Below are 15,802 nucleotides of genomic sequence, written 5' to 3'. Positions count from 1 at the left end.
ATCCTCATTTCATAATATATATAGTCACTATGTATTTTCATCAATAGACCCAATTATGGTTCCTTTGAGGATTGTAATTTCCTAGTGCTATATAAATTAACGTTTTAAGTGCAGTATTGTGGAAAATTTTATCATCCCTTCACTACAAGAATGCAAGCCGAATTCCTACAGCAAATATCGTCGTTTAAGCGTAGGAAATGGCCCTTTTCTACCCAAAACCGACAAATCTTGTTTATAGGAAATCGGCCGTCGGAAATTATAATTAGTAGGAAAATTGTAGAAAATTTTCTACGAAAAATACCGTAGGAAATTACCTACGCACAATTACGTAGAAATTTTGTAGGTAAATCTTTACGAAATTTCTAAATCTTTACGAAATTTCTACCAGTTTGCTACGAATATTTTTCCTACGATAATTTACCTACCTTTATACTACGGATATTTCCTTCCATTTTCTGACAAAACTAACATACTAAAAATCTACGGCTATCTTCCTGCCATTTTCCTATGAGAATTTCCTACCATTTTTAATAAAAACCTACGAATTTACAAACAGATTACCTACAAAACCATTATGATGAAATTATGTGAAATCATAAATGAGATGAAATTGGAGAAATTAAAAGCATAATAAAAGTTCAAATCACATATAACCACAATGTTTAAGAAGATAACATTCCATGTTTTTTTTACTAGAGCACATTTATCATACACCAAAAACCATCCTTCAAACTTTTTTAGAACACAAAAAAAAAAACACATAGGCATTATAACACAAACACCAACCACCACATCTTCAGCCTTGTCTTCCTGCAAACTCCTACTCCTGCGTCTCATCATCTTCAGCATTGTCTTCCTCTGACTTGTCTTCATCGGCATCCTCATCATGTGTCTCGGCGTCCTCAGCATCTGCCTCGGCCTCTTCAGCATCTGCGTCCTCCTCCTCGCCCATTTGATCCTCTACTGGAGCTGATGGAGGAACCAGATCAGGAAACTTGCTAAGAAGAAGCTTGTTGCATTCCATTAGATACTTAATGTGTGCATCTTTCTCAGCTTCAGATTTCTTCATAGTCTTTATCACCTCTTCTAATGATTCTTGTGTCTGATTCTGAGTAGCCTTTGTGGAAGATAAGCCTTTGCCATCAACCATCGTACCAATCCCAAACCGCCGACCTCTGAAATTGGGAATTTGCTGGAAATGAAAAAAGGATTGTGAGGAAATGGTGTTAGATAAATTCTAAAACAAACAATGTAATAACAGAGACATCACCGAGACAAATGTAAACAACAAGTCATCAAAATCTGTTTCCTTACATTACACGAAACAGACATGGAAAGAATTAATCAAAGGAGACATGAAATGTTGTGTTAAAGAGGCATGATATGAACAAGTAGACTTTTTCAAGTAACCAAATTAGCTATGACAATGTCCAAATGAAAAAAAAAATTACGACTTCAATCAGTTCTACCAACATGACACATGAGCCGAGACATGAAATGATACAAAATAATTCACGAGTACTAAAATGAGACTATAATGACAACATTTTAACTAAGTAATGAGGCATATAATGATAACATATACCTCAAGTACGACTGCATTTATCTCGGCTTGTGTAAGGATTTGTGAGCCTTCTCCTTGAGTTTGTCTCTGCGTAGCAATCTCCTCCAGCCTTGCCTTAGACTCATTCACGATCTGTCTAGCTTTGTTATCAGGTATGGTCTTTGTCTTCTTACAGGTGTGGACATCCTCAATAAATGTCAGCATGTCCGGCTCTACTCCATTTCCTTCTACCGTCTGAAAATTAAAAAAAAAACAATGAAAAGAGTGAAACATAGAAATGCAATAAACCGATAATGAAAAAAATGAAAGTAGAGTGATTTACCAGCTCATCCCATCGCCTTTCCAATGTTTTAGCTCCATTGTTGTGTATGGCCTGGCCTAGTCCATTTCTTGGAGTTCTTGGCAGAGGTTTTTTTCACTTGTGATGAGGCCCACATCTTCAGGTAACCTCCAAAGAGAGACATCCGAGACTTCATCCAATCTGGTGCATTGTTGGGACCTTTCTTCTTCAGAGTCTTCTTCCACTCATGCAAGTTGGACCGAAATGATGCATCGGCCTGAAGGTCATACGCTGATCTCACTGTTTCGGTGATGGATGGATCCCAGTTAAACTCTTGCTGCAAAATGTAAACAAAGTTGTAGATAACTCACTGCACAATTGATCAACCAGACTGAACCAGCTAATACAATTAATAATGAATGTAGAGAACTCACCGCAAATGCTCTGAACCATTGGTTTTTCACAGCAATTGGAAGGCTACGGTAAGTGGGATATGATCGTGGGAGATAAGACTTCATCATCTTCAAAATCTGTTTAGTTATCTTCCCTGTGTTTTCATGTCTAAACCTATAACATATTACAGAGTAGTTAGTAAGGAAAACTTAAAGTATAAGCAAACACTTAAAGCAAACATGATGACAATGGAATTGTAAGCTTACCAAGTGGCTCCTCCGATACGATCAGGATGCAAGTGAAGCAAATTCTGATATATATTTTGTATTTTACTAATAACGGACTAATAACGGAAAATTAAAGATGCAAGAACTCCAAAATATATATACTTTTTTGTATTTTTGTTGAAACCTAAATAGTATGTTCATACAATGTCAGCCAAACGAATCAATCTGTTTCTAATCGGGTCTAACTCTAACAGAATAACCAAAGACTAGTTTTTTATGAAAGGATTATTGTAACAACGTACTCTCAAGCCTTGATATTACCAAAAGGACCCAATCTATCAAAACTACAACTTTTGTCAAAAAAATCTTATAATATAATATATTTTTATCCTTCGTTACATGTTGCAAAAAGAACGTAATTGCAAAACTGTTTCTATTGTTTTCCACTAAACGAAATTTGTTTTATTCACCAAAAGATCTGGTAGAAACATATATATCTGAATAAGTCTATTATGAAATGATGACAGATTTAGTTTGAGAGTTCAAGACTTAGTTTGAGGATAACAAACTTGTTGGATTAAGCTTGAAGTTATCTTGACTTGCAAGATAGTAGGAATAAGAAATATTATTAAGAGTTATCTAAGAAAAAGGAAATTTGTATTTCTATAGGAATTAGGAGTTATCTAATCCCTTCTCTATATAAGGAGATATCAACTTATGAGATTGAGAGCTTTAGTTTTTGAGTTAGTTTTCTAAAGCAATAAGAGAGTTATTCTTAAACCTTGAGTTCTTAAGTTCTTAATCATTATTACAAACTAGATTTGGTATCAGAGCTTTTACAATACATCGATATGGGAGATTTAGTGCCAGCAACCGAAAAACCTAAAGAAGGAGGGAGTCCTTCCTCTTCAATCCAATGTCCTATGTTCAATTCAACTAACTACACCGTTTGGATTGTGTGGATGCGAGTTTGTCTCAAAGTCCACAAAGTCTGGGAAACAATAGAGACAGGATCAACAGATGAAGAGAAGAACATCATTGCAATGGCGTTATTATTCCAATCCATACCCGAATCACTGGTTCTTACTGTCGGCGAGTTAAGCACAGCAAAGCAAGTATGGGAAGCAATACGGACAAGGTATGTGGGTGCTGAAAGATTCAAAGAGGCTCGTCTACAGACTCTGATGGCTGAATTTGACCGATTACAGATGAAAGACACAGAAACAATAGACGAATTCTCTGGAAAATTATCTGAAATCTCGTCAAAATCAGCTGCACTCGGAGTAAACGTTGAAGAATCAAAGTTAGTGAAGAAGTTTCTTAAAAGTTTGCCTCGGAAAAAATACATCCACATCGTCGCCTCCCTTGAACAAGTGTTGGACCTGAATGTCACTAGTTTCGAAGACATCGTGGGGCGACTAAAGGCGTATGAAGAAAGGATATCTGAAGAAGAGGAAACACAAGAAGATGCAAACAAAATGATGTACGCAAATACATAGGATCAAGCAGGGAAACCTAACCGCGAGTACAACAACAACTGGAGAGGAAGATGTCGCAGAGGTAGAAGAGGCAGAGGTCGTGGTCGATCAAATCAATGGAGAGATACATCGCAGATAATGTGTTATCGTTGCGACAAGATCGGCCACTACGCCTCAGATTGTCCCGACCGGTTACTCAAACTACAAGAAGGCACAAGAGAGCAACAATAGTGAAACACAAAGTGCAGATGAATTATTGATGCACGAGGTTGTTTACCTCAACGAGAAAAACTGCACACCAAGCGAATATGAGACAAACTCAGGAGAAGATGATTTGTGGTACCTTGACAATGGAGTCAGCAATCACACAACAGGTGACCAAAGATACTTCTCAGATATTGATGAGACAATGACAGGAAAGGTGCACTTCGATGATGATTCTCGGATCGATATAAAGGGAAAAAGATCCATCTCATTCACTGATATGAATGGAGAGCCAAGGAAAATGACAGATGTCTACTTTATTCCAGATTTGAAAAGTAATATCATAAGTCTCGGACAAGCCACATAATCAGGGTGCAACATAAGAATGAGAGGAGACTGCTTGACAATGCATGATGCGAGTGGAAAACTGATTGCCAAATCAAGTCGGTCGAAGAACAGACTATACAAGGTTCGTATGGGAATCAGAGATCAACAGTGCCTGCACTTGTCGACTATGAGTGAGTCAAAGAGATGGCACTCGAGACTAGGACACATAAACTACGAAACAATCAAAAATATGGTGAATCAAGAGCTGGATTAAGGAATTTCTAAGGTGAATTTCGAAAAGGAGTTATGTGGTTCTTGTCTCTTAGGAAAACACGCAAGAAAGGTGTTCCCACAAGCAACGTCATATCGAGCAAGTAAGGCCCTCGAACTGGTACATGGTGATCTCTGCGGTCCCATAACACAAACTACCTTAGCCAGGAATAGGTACATATTTGTGCTTATTGACGACTTCACCAGATACATGTGGACGATTCTTCTCAAGGAAAAGGGTGATGCGTTTTCAAAGTTCAAAAGGTTCAAATCCCTTGTCGAGACAGAAGCAGGAGAAAACATTCAAACGTTTAGAATGGACAGGGGAGGAGAATTTACATCAAGCGAGTTTAACTCTTTCTGTGATGCCTCGGGGATAAAACGACATCTCACTGCACCTTACACGCCCCAACAGAATGGGGTCGTAGAGAGACAAAACATGACTTTGATGGGGATGGCCAGAAGTATCATGAAAGACATGCGATTACCAAATTATCTTTGGGGATAAGCTATAAGACATAGCACATATCTGTTGAATCGAGTGGCGACACGAGCACTGAAGGACTAGACACCATACGAGCTTTACCGGAATAGAAAACCGAATATATGTCATCTTAAGGTATTCGGGTGCATTGCATACGCAAAAGTGGAGAAACCAATGTTAAAGAAGCTCGATGACAGGTCTCACATGCTTGTGCATCTCGGAACAGAGCCTGAGTCAAAGGCGTATCGATTACTCGATCCCCAAGCTCGCAAGATAGTAGTGAGCCGAGATGTAATCTTCGACGAGACAAAGGGATGGAATTGGAGCTCGATAAATCCAAAAGAAAGACAGGATGCATGGGAGCTTCAAAATCTCGTTTGGAGAATTTAGCAATCGCGGTATTCAAATATCAATTGAAGAAGAAGCAGAAACAGAGCATCAAAACGAGTATGAGAACGATGCAGAGGAAGAAACAGAGTCTGATGAAAATCACACAGAAGGTGATATTGATACATCAATTACCTCATATGAGCAAGGTACAGAGGTTTAAGATGATGAGATATCTACAGCAGTACCAGGTCTTCGAAGATCAACAAGACCATCTGTAAAACCAAAATACTTGGTAGAAAACTATGTCTTGCTTGCAGAAAAGGAAGGAGAAGAGTTGCTCATGTGCTTAAACGATGAACCTGCGAATTTCAGAGAGGCCAAAGAAAAGAATGGAGACTTGCGTGTGAGGATGAGCTCCATTCGATCGAGAAGAACCAAACTTGGACCCTTGTTGATCTACCGGTTGGAGTAAAGCCCATAGGTTTGAAGTGGGTATTTAAGCTTAAGCGTAATTCTGATGGAAGTGTTAATAAACACAAGGCTCGATTGGTTGCAAAGGGTTACATACAACAGTATGGTGTTGAATTTGAGGAAGTTTTTGCACCAGTAGCGCGGCTAGAAACAATACGACTCCTCATCAATCTGGCAGCTTCAAACAGATGGGAGATACATCATTTAGATGTTAAAACAGCCTTTCTTCATGGAGAATTAAAGGAGACTGTGTATGTAGCTCAACCAGAGGGTTATGAGAAAAGAGGAGAAGAAGACAAGGTCTACAAGTTGCATAAGGCTTTGTATGGATTAAGACAGACACCAAGTACATGGAACAATAAGTTAAACCAGATACTGGTGGAATTAAGGTTTACAAAGTGTTCAAAGGAGCCTTCTGTGTACCGAAAAGAACTTGGTAAAGACCTCTTGGTGGTAACTGTATATGTGGATGATCTCTTCATTACAGGATCAAGCAGAGACGTCATTAACAAGTTTAAAGCCGAGATGTCTTCAAAGTTTGATATGAGCGACCTTGGAAAATTGACGTATTATCTTGGAATTGAGGTTTGCCAATATGATGAAGGAATAACTTTATGTCAAAACAGGTATGCTTTAAAGATACACTACAAGAAAACAGAGATTTAGCAACCTCATATACAGTTGCTAATTAGTCGCTAACACTAAATTTACGTCCAAGTTCCGACTAATAGCATCAGTCGCTAATATTGAGTCGCTAAATTAATTAGTCGCTTATCAGTCGCCAAATACCGACTGAATAACGACTAAATGTTGACGAAGTTAATCAGTCGCAAAGCAGTCGTTACCTTAGCGACTGATTGACGACTGTTTTTGCGACGTATTTGCGACTGAATGGCGACCATATGGTTCGATAATTGAATGATATTTGGTGCAATTTAACGACTGTTTTGAGACGTATTTATGACTGTATTCCGACTGATTTACGACTGCATTGCGACGGCTTCAATAAATGAAAACAAAATCTAGTTTTACGATTAGATTCCTCCAAATCTCATAATTTGAATCCATTCTACATTTTAAATAACAATTTTACAGCAAAAAAATATTCAAATGTAAAATGCAAAAAGTCATTATATTACATAATACCATTATTTTTTAAAAAGACATAAAACCATTGTTCCAAAAGTTACTAAACAAAGATCAAATGGTTACATACTTAACCATTGAGATAAGTTCAAAAGAGTCTTAAGAGCCGAGATACTTAAAAAAAGAGACGTAGAAAAACCTTAAGAGTGAGTTGGATCACTTGGAAGAGTTTGATTTGCAGCCAAAAAATCCATGAACTTTGGATCAGTTTCAGTCAAATACTTTTCCACCATAGATAACTTGTCCAGCTTGGCTTGTTGCTCTGCTTCACGCTTGGAGTTCTCAGCCGCTTGTTCTTCTATTTTGCGATGAGCTTCTTGTAGCTGCTTTTCCAATCCCTTGTATGTTGAAGAGCTTCCTGGGCATTTCCTCTTTCCATTGACATGTGTCTCTGAAAGACTTCCAATTCTATAAGGAATTCCTCGCTCATTTATGAAAGTCGACTGCAAAAACAAAATAAGGATCAAAGCATCAATGCATATATTTTAACATCAAAGCATCAAACAAAGTAACAACTTGAAATCTATAGAAGCAAAGCATAATATAAAAGAACACATCAAAAATAAAAAACGAAGACTTTACCTGAAGAAAAATCTCATTCTCCTCTTCTATGGTTAGCCCCAACGATGGTGAAGTACCATCTGAAGTCTCTGAGTCTATCCCGAGGCCAGCCAACTTGGAATCCAGGTTCTTCCTATAAGCCTCAGCCACATTCTTGGACTTTCGGTCTACAAACGTTCCATCTCGTTTTGTATGAACCTTGATAAAAACTTCACCAAGACTCACCGGTCTTCCCAACTCTTCTTCCTGAAATGATAACAATATAAAGAAAGAGTTAGTTCCCATCTGACTAAAGATGATATATAACTTATGAGAAAGTTAGAAATTGATATACTTACCATTTCTTGTTGGATTTGGAGGCATGACTTCTGCCCTGAGAAGTGAACATGAGGACCAAGTCCATTACGCTTAGACATCCGAGCAGCTGATGTGGTGGAACTCTTCTCTTTGGCTTCTTCAGTGTCCCAATACTCTGTCATTTGTTTCCAAAGAGTATCTCCAATCCAGTTTGGTTGTTCTCGAGAAGCCCTAACCTTGCTGACCATGTCTTTCATCCGGAGGAGACATACTCTCTCAAACCTTTCTTGAACCACACCGGTTAATAAAGGATCCCAGGTGTGGGTTTTCTACCAAAAAAATAGAGAAGATGATGTTAGTGAGCAATAAAAAACAAATGGCTCATATGTATCAACACAAAAAAGGAGAATATGGATAGAGAACCTTACCGCGAATTCAACAAAGAATCTTTCCTGTCTCTCCCGAGGCACACATGTCCAGCTATAAAATGGGCCATCGAACTTGTTACATAAATTTTTTGTTATCTTCCGAGTAAGGGAAGACTTGTCACGCCCAAACCTGCAAGCACACAATAAAGCAAAGAAACAGTTACAATCCTAAACCCAATACTAAGATAAGCAAATAAACAGTCCATAAATCTAAGCTAAGTACCATAACAATTCTAACAATTCTAAGCCAAGTACCATAACAACTCTAAAAAATCATAACAATTCTAAGCCAAGTACCCTAACAACTCTAAACAATCATACAAATTCTAGCCAAAAAAACCCTAAACTATGCAGTTAGATTACTTGAAATCATACCATGTTGTGTTTGGCTTCTTTATGGGAGAGAGGACTGTGGTGTATGCTTTCCTGCCAGGCTGAGTGAGCAAGGCATTGAGAATTCGTTGCTGGTCTTCCGCGAGATTCACTGGGAATAGAGCTTCTTCTTCTTCTTCCGGAAATACACTTTGAGCGTCAGAAGCTTGCTCGTGTTGTTGTTGAGAGACAGGTTGTTGTTGACCGCGTGGAGATGGTTGCTGTTGACCGCGTGGAGATGGTTGCTCATGAGATCGAGACTCTGGTCCTCGATGTGGATTCTGCGAGTTCGGGAACAACTGCGCCGGTGGTGGATAATCCCTCACGGATACTGATGGTTGCTGCGTGGGGACAACCGGCGGCGATGGCGAGGGCGTGAAGTCGTAACGACCTGGCAGAGGCGACGACGATCTGGCTTGCGACGGTGCCACACCTCCTCTGCCTCGTCCTCTCTTCCTTCCACCACGACCACCCATCCTCTAATCGTTGAAGAACGAAAGTGTTTGTCGGGGATTTGGGGATTTTTGGTGAGATATCTGGGTTGGGAGAAGAAAGGGAATTAGGGTTTCGTCAAAGGGATTTTGGGAATTTTGTCTATGTGCTTAGGGTTCTCGAGTGTAAGGGTTGTTATTTGGGCTAATGGGTTTGTTTACATTTTTTTTTATTTTGGGCCGAAATGTAGTGGTAAAAAGTAGTCGCCAATTCCCGACTACCGTAAATTAGTCGTTAAATTAATCATTATATACTGGCCAAGTTACGACTGTTTTACGTAGTCGCTAATTAGCGACTAATTGCCGACTGTATTTTATGAGACGTAAATTGGAGGCAAATCAGTCGCCAATTAGTCGTAACTGTTAGCAACTGCCAAATCAGTCGCTAAATGTCGTCGCCAATTAACTGTTTTCTTGTAGTGATATTAGAAGAAGCAGGGATGAAAAACTGCGACTTGACGCATACACCGATGGAACTTTGGTTAAGTTGTCTAAGACAGAAAGCGAGAAAGAAGTCGATGCAACAAAGTATCGAAAGAATGTGGGCTGCCTAAGATATTTGCTGCACACAAGGCCGGATATGTCGTACTGCGTAGGTGTCCTAAGTCGTTACATGCAGAGTCCAAGGGAGTCACATGGAGCTGCAATGAAACATTGCTTGCGGTATCTACAAGGTACTACATCGCTTGGCCTTGTCTTTAAGAATCCAAGTATGAAGATACCAAAGTTACTTGGCTACAGCGATAATAGTCATAATGTGGACCCAGATGATGGAAAGAGCACCTCTGGACACATATTTTATCTTGGAGACAGCCCTATAACATGGTGTTCTCAGAAACAAGAAACAGTAGCGTTGTCATCATGCGAAGCCGAGTTCATGGCAGGAACAGAAGCTGCACGACAAGTTATATGGTTAGAGGACTTGTTGTGCGAGGTCACTGGTACGCCAAGTGAAAGGGTCATCATTCATATAGATAACCAGTCGGCAATTGCCCAAACCAAGAACCCAGTTTTCCATGGACGAAGTAAGCACATACAAAGGCGTTATCATTTCATAAGAGAATGTGTTGAAAGTGGACATATTGGGGTTGAGCATATCCCCAGAACAGAACAGAAAGCAGACATTCTGACTAAAGCACTTGGAAGGATTAAGTTCAAAGAAATGAGGGATCTTATTGGTGTTCAAAAAGTGACAAAAAAAGACTTCAAGTTTAAAGGGGAGATTGTTGGATTAAGCTTGAAGTTATCTTGACTTGCAAGATATTAGGAATAGGAAATATTCTTAGGAGTTATCTAAGAAAAAGGAAATTTGTATTTCTATAGGAATTAAGAGTTATATAATCCCTTCTCTATATAAGGAGATATCAACTTGTGATATAACTTAATAGAGATTGAGAGCTTTAGTTTTTGAGTTAGTTTTCTAAAGTAATAAGAGAGTTATTCTTAAACCTTGAGTTCTTAAGTTCTTAATCATTATTACAAACTAGAAAACTTACAAATTAGGGTAAATGAAAATATAATTAAGAACAAATTAAATAAACGTAAACCGCATGTTCATTTCTAGAAAATAGTTTTTTCAAATATTATGGGCCAAATGACGGATGATTCACATAACAAAACTTGCTCCATCGACTACGTTTGAGAGTCGAGACTTTGTGGAAGCAAATGTTATAGCAAACCAAACATTTGTTACGTTTAATGAATTATGTGAATATAGCTTTTGGGGTTACTATGTTGTGTGTGGGTTGTCTGTGTAGAAACGCAATTTCTACAACATGGACAACTGATCATTTGTAAAGAAAATAACATAAAAAATTGATAAACATGATATAAAGATGATACCAAAACAAGAATTAAGAAGGAGATCTGCAGAGTCGAGACAAATCTTTTCCGGCTTGTATCCGCATATATGTGCGGATTTTGTTTCACATAATATTTTTAAAAATATGTTTATGTTGATATATACATATGAGTGTGTTACTATGTGGGATACTTTTGAGTTATAATATTTAAAACAGACACTTTTGAGTTTTTATTAAAAAAAAACAATTTTTTACTATTTGGGCACTGAAAATGACCAAAAAAACACTTTCATTAACACACAATTACTTATCTATATTCTTTCTTCATTTAATATTATATTAATATCACACATCCCAATAATTATTTGTTGTTATTTATCTATTATTAAAAAATAATCGAATAATTATTGTGACACTATTTTTTCTTAATAATTTGATACCCATTTTAGAACAATTCTTGGATTCACCCCTAGGGGTGAACCTCTATATTCACCTCCTTATTTTTTCATCCAATCAAATGAAGACATCTAATTCATTTAATTAAAATAAAAATTAATTAAAAAACAACTGGGATCCACAATTCAAAATTTGCCAATTACAAAAATAATTTCTTCCTTCTTCTTTTTTTTCCTCTCCTTCACGATACTGCCTAGATTTTTATTAGTCTTTTTTCTTCTTTCTTTTTTTTTTCTCGATGCATCCTATATTTTTAATTAAAAAATAAAAAACTAAATTTAATCACTAATATATAAATTATATATATTAAAAAAGAATAAACAATAAATACTAAACTCTAAATCTTAAATCCAAATATTTAAAAATTAAAAAAATTTAAAATAAAAACTAAACCCTAAACCCTAAACCCTAAACCCTAAACCCTAAATTCAAATATTAATTTTAAAAAAAAAAATTAAAATAATATATATTTGGAATTAGGGTTTAAAAAATAATGTTTATTTTTTATTATTGAAATTAATGTTTGGGTTTAGGGATTAGGGTTTAGGATTTATTTTTATTTTTAATTTCTTTTAAAATTTAATATTTGGGTTTAGGGTTTAGGGTTTAGTTTTTATTTTAATTTTTAAAAAGAAAATTTAAATATCTGGTTAGGGTTTAGTTTTTATTTTTATATTTTTAATTTATATATTATGGTTTAGAGTATTAAAATTATAGTTTAATATTTAAAAATTAAAAAGGTGATTTTTTATTATTAATTTGTTTTTTATTTTCTTTATATTTTTTATTTTTTAATTCACTTTAAATCTTAAGTGGCATATTTTGATTTGTTATAATAGAAGGGGGTGAATAAAGAGGTTCACTCCTAGGGGTGAACCCAAGAATTGTTCTCTAATTTATATTTTTTTAACTTAAATTCTTTTGTCGTTTAGTGATAAACACATACGTATCCATATAATAGTGTCCACGTGGATACAAATATATGGATATATATATGCAAATATATTTATGTATACATATATATATCCATATAGTAGCGTACACGTGAAGACAAATATATATATATGTATATATGTATATATATTAATATCTACATACATAGAGTATAGATGAATGTAACTATATACATGTGTATCTATATAGTTACATATATATAGGTGAATCTCCGTGCGATTTAGTGTGTAGAAGCTGATGAATTAAGGTAGGTTCAATGCGATTTAGTGTGTGAAAGATGATGAGTGAATTTAAGTGGGTCTCGTACGTTTTAATATTTTTCTGTAGTTAAATAAAAGATAAAAAAAAGAAGGAAAAAAATCAAAAAATGGGAGCAAAGTAAGATAAGTGCCCCATTTACAAAAATGTCTTTTTCAGACATTACACTTTGAAAAAATGCCTCAAATAATAATATTATATATATAGTTAATTATAAGAATATGGTAATTTGCTTGATTGTTTGGTATTAGTTTTTCTTTTAAAGCAAAATCTTTATCAAACAAATAACTTTTTTTTTAGGATTGGAAGTAGGGTAGGTAGAAAATATTCTATTATTCTAGAAATCATAAATATGATATGCGTAAAAAAACGTAGGTAAAAGCCACAATTGTTTTGGGTTAAATTGCTTGAAAACATATAATTACTTCCGATTTTTAATGTTCTCATATTTATGACATGCACAATTGCTATGATTCTGTAAGAACTACCTTATACTTCATGTTTTACAATGAAATGCAGTTATAATAATATCATAGTTGACTCATAAAAACCACAAAATCTTTGAATGAAGAGAACACTACATCTTTACATTCTTTCATAGAACAAGCTTCGAAAAAATGTTCATGATGAGGATAAGTCGGAAAAAAAAATATTAAGTTAAAAGGTCTTAGACGAATACCAAAAGGTTAGAAATGTTGTTTATTTATTTTAATTAAAAATGTGGAAAGCTTTAATTTTAATGTAACTTAATAATTATAAACATAAATATATATATGAGATAAACATTAAAAAGAAAAGTTATGTTAAAATTAATGGTATTAATTAGTTTTTGACTTTTATTTTAAAATTTATGAGTTAATAATTATATGAAAGGACATGTGTCAGCTTTTTAAATATTGATATGGCAAACTATGAAGAGAGTTCATCTATTTTCATATATATATATATATATATATATACGCTCGTAAAAACGATAATACCAAAACATGAATTAAGAAAGAGATTTGCAGAGTTTAGACAAATACTTTTCCTTAGTTATGTAAACGTCCCGTAGTGTGACGGTTGCATGGCGTTCCCAATCGCATGACACAACTACAAGTGGACTGTCTTGCATTACTCAAGCACATAATCTGATGAACTCTATTTCTGTGTTGTATTCTCAGACTCTATAAAAAAGAAAAAAAGAAGAAGAAGAGAGAGAGATTGATGTATTTTTTTTATGTGTGTTTCTAAGTATAGAATGAGAAGACAAAGATATGGTTTTATAGCCTCAAAATAAAACTGAAAATCATGTCATAATAGAGCCATTATCATCATGCATCAAATGCTAATAGATAATCAATTTCACTTATTTGACCATGAGAATAAATAGAAAAAAATATTTTTGTTTGACCAATTCAAACACAACAATATACTTTAAAAGTAGATTTGTTTTCTATTCACCAAAAAAAAAAGTAGATTTGTTTTCTTGTATTTAAAATTAACACAAAAGATCAACATTATCTTTTGGCCTAAAAAATAAGCTAATAGATATAAAGTCTAATTAACAATCATTATAAGAAAACACGTCATTTACAACGACGGTATTCGTTGTGAATTCGTTGTAAATGAGAGTTTGTATCGATTTTACGTCAAAATTCAAATTGTTGTAAACCGATCGACGTAAATCGAATTTCGTCGTAAATTCGTTGTAAATTAGATAAATTGTCGTTAATTTACAACGATTTTTTTTATTTTTTTTTTTTAATAATTTTTTATTATTTACAACGATATTTGTTATTTTATTTATTATTTATTTTTTTATTTACAACGAAAGAACAACGATAGCTCCGGCCGCGGCTGCTCTGTCTCTGATAACACCGTATTTTGACCACTTTTATGGATCGTTTTGAAATACTTTTTCTATGTTTTTAATTGCTTTTAAGTACTTTTATTACGTTTTTCTAGTATTTGTAGTTTCAAGACTCTTTTCAGGAACCTTATGGAAAAGCTAAACAAAATGGATAGAAAACCAGATTTCAGCTCAGAGTCAGACCGTCAGAATTTCACCTCTGATTGAAGGCTTTCTCACCGTCCGATCCAGCTCAAATTTGGAGACCTTAAAGATGGAAGTATCAGCGTTCCAGTGCACTTTACAGCTTGGCAATCCAACGGTTCAATCAAAAGATACGCGAAGAGCAAGATGTCCCGTAAACCAGCTGGCCAGCACTTTCACCCGCGGCCAACAAGCATTTTCCCGCGGTCAGGAGCATCCCGACCGCGGCAAACCACTCATCCACCGTGGTCACACTTGTTCCGACCGCGGCTTTCAACCTCCGAGCCCAAAAAGCACATTTCTGAAGCCCACATTTGGAGAAACCCTAAGTGACGTCCAGAGAGGTCTTGAACACTATAAATACATGTCTTAGGAGCCCTAGAAATCGTGTAACCTATCACCACCGAAATATTTACTTCATATTCTTATTGTTTTTGCTTTAGCTTTTAGGGAGAGAGAGATTTGTTCTCTTGAACCCTTGTTCTTTCTTTTTCAATTTCGGTTTCTATTCTACTTCTTAATATTATGTCTTTAATTTCGTTCATTATGTCTGAGTAGTTTTATTGTTGGGATTAAGGGATTTTCGATGGGGATTTATATGTTCGGTGAGGATTCCATTGGCTATTGAGCTGAATCTTAGAACTTTTTCTTCTGAATTCGTTTTTACTGCATGAGGGTAGCATCATGAACTACAATCTGATCCAGATGCTTGGTGACGCGAAAGTGTTCATCCGGTATCAGATCTAGTTTAGAAGAGCAAAACAAACATAGGAGTGGAAACCTACCTATGGGCGATTTGTGAATTAGGACGAGTCTTAAACATAATGCATCTCTTCTCTTCCAGGGCCAGAGTGGAAACCTACTGGTCAGGGTTGAGAGAGATAGTTGTCTCCAGTTCGAAAAGTTTAAGCTAAGATCTTATCAAAATTTCCTCTCTAGCAATGTTTTGAATCGTTCGTACCCCTGAGAAAACT

The 15,802-nt window shown here is 35.6% G+C and overlaps 2 protein-coding genes across 2 annotated transcripts; one reads left to right on the top strand and one right to left on the bottom strand.

Moving 5' to 3' along the window:
- Nucleotides 1–820: 820 nt before the first annotated feature.
- Nucleotides 821–2,365, bottom strand: LOC112084489. The gene is made up of 4 exons (XM_024153635.1): nucleotides 2,279–2,365; nucleotides 1,984–2,181; nucleotides 1,586–1,798; nucleotides 821–1,192 (listed from the first exon to the last, which is right to left on the bottom strand). Exons 1-4 carry the CDS (start codon nucleotides 2,363–2,365, stop codon nucleotides 821–823), a joined length of 870 nt encoding a protein of 289 aa, XP_024009403.1.
- A 950-nt stretch (nucleotides 2,366–3,315) lies between these two features.
- LOC112084488 lies at nucleotides 3,316–5,251 on the top strand. Its single transcript, XM_024153634.1, has 3 exons — nucleotides 3,316–3,947; nucleotides 4,102–4,481; nucleotides 4,800–5,251. Exons 1-3 carry the CDS (start codon nucleotides 3,316–3,318, stop codon nucleotides 5,249–5,251), a joined length of 1,464 nt encoding a protein of 487 aa, XP_024009402.1.
- The last annotated feature ends 10,551 nt before the right edge of the window (nucleotides 5,252–15,802 follow it).

Source organism: Eutrema salsugineum, unplaced genomic scaffold, assembly GCF_000478725.1.
Source record: "Eutrema salsugineum unplaced genomic scaffold, Eutsalg1_0 scaffold_4, whole genome shotgun sequence".
Lineage (NCBI taxonomy): Eukaryota > Viridiplantae > Streptophyta > Magnoliopsida > Brassicales > Brassicaceae > Eutrema > Eutrema salsugineum.
The sequence above is the reverse complement of the archived record's forward strand: the minus strand, read 5'-3'. Positions and strand labels throughout refer to the sequence as shown.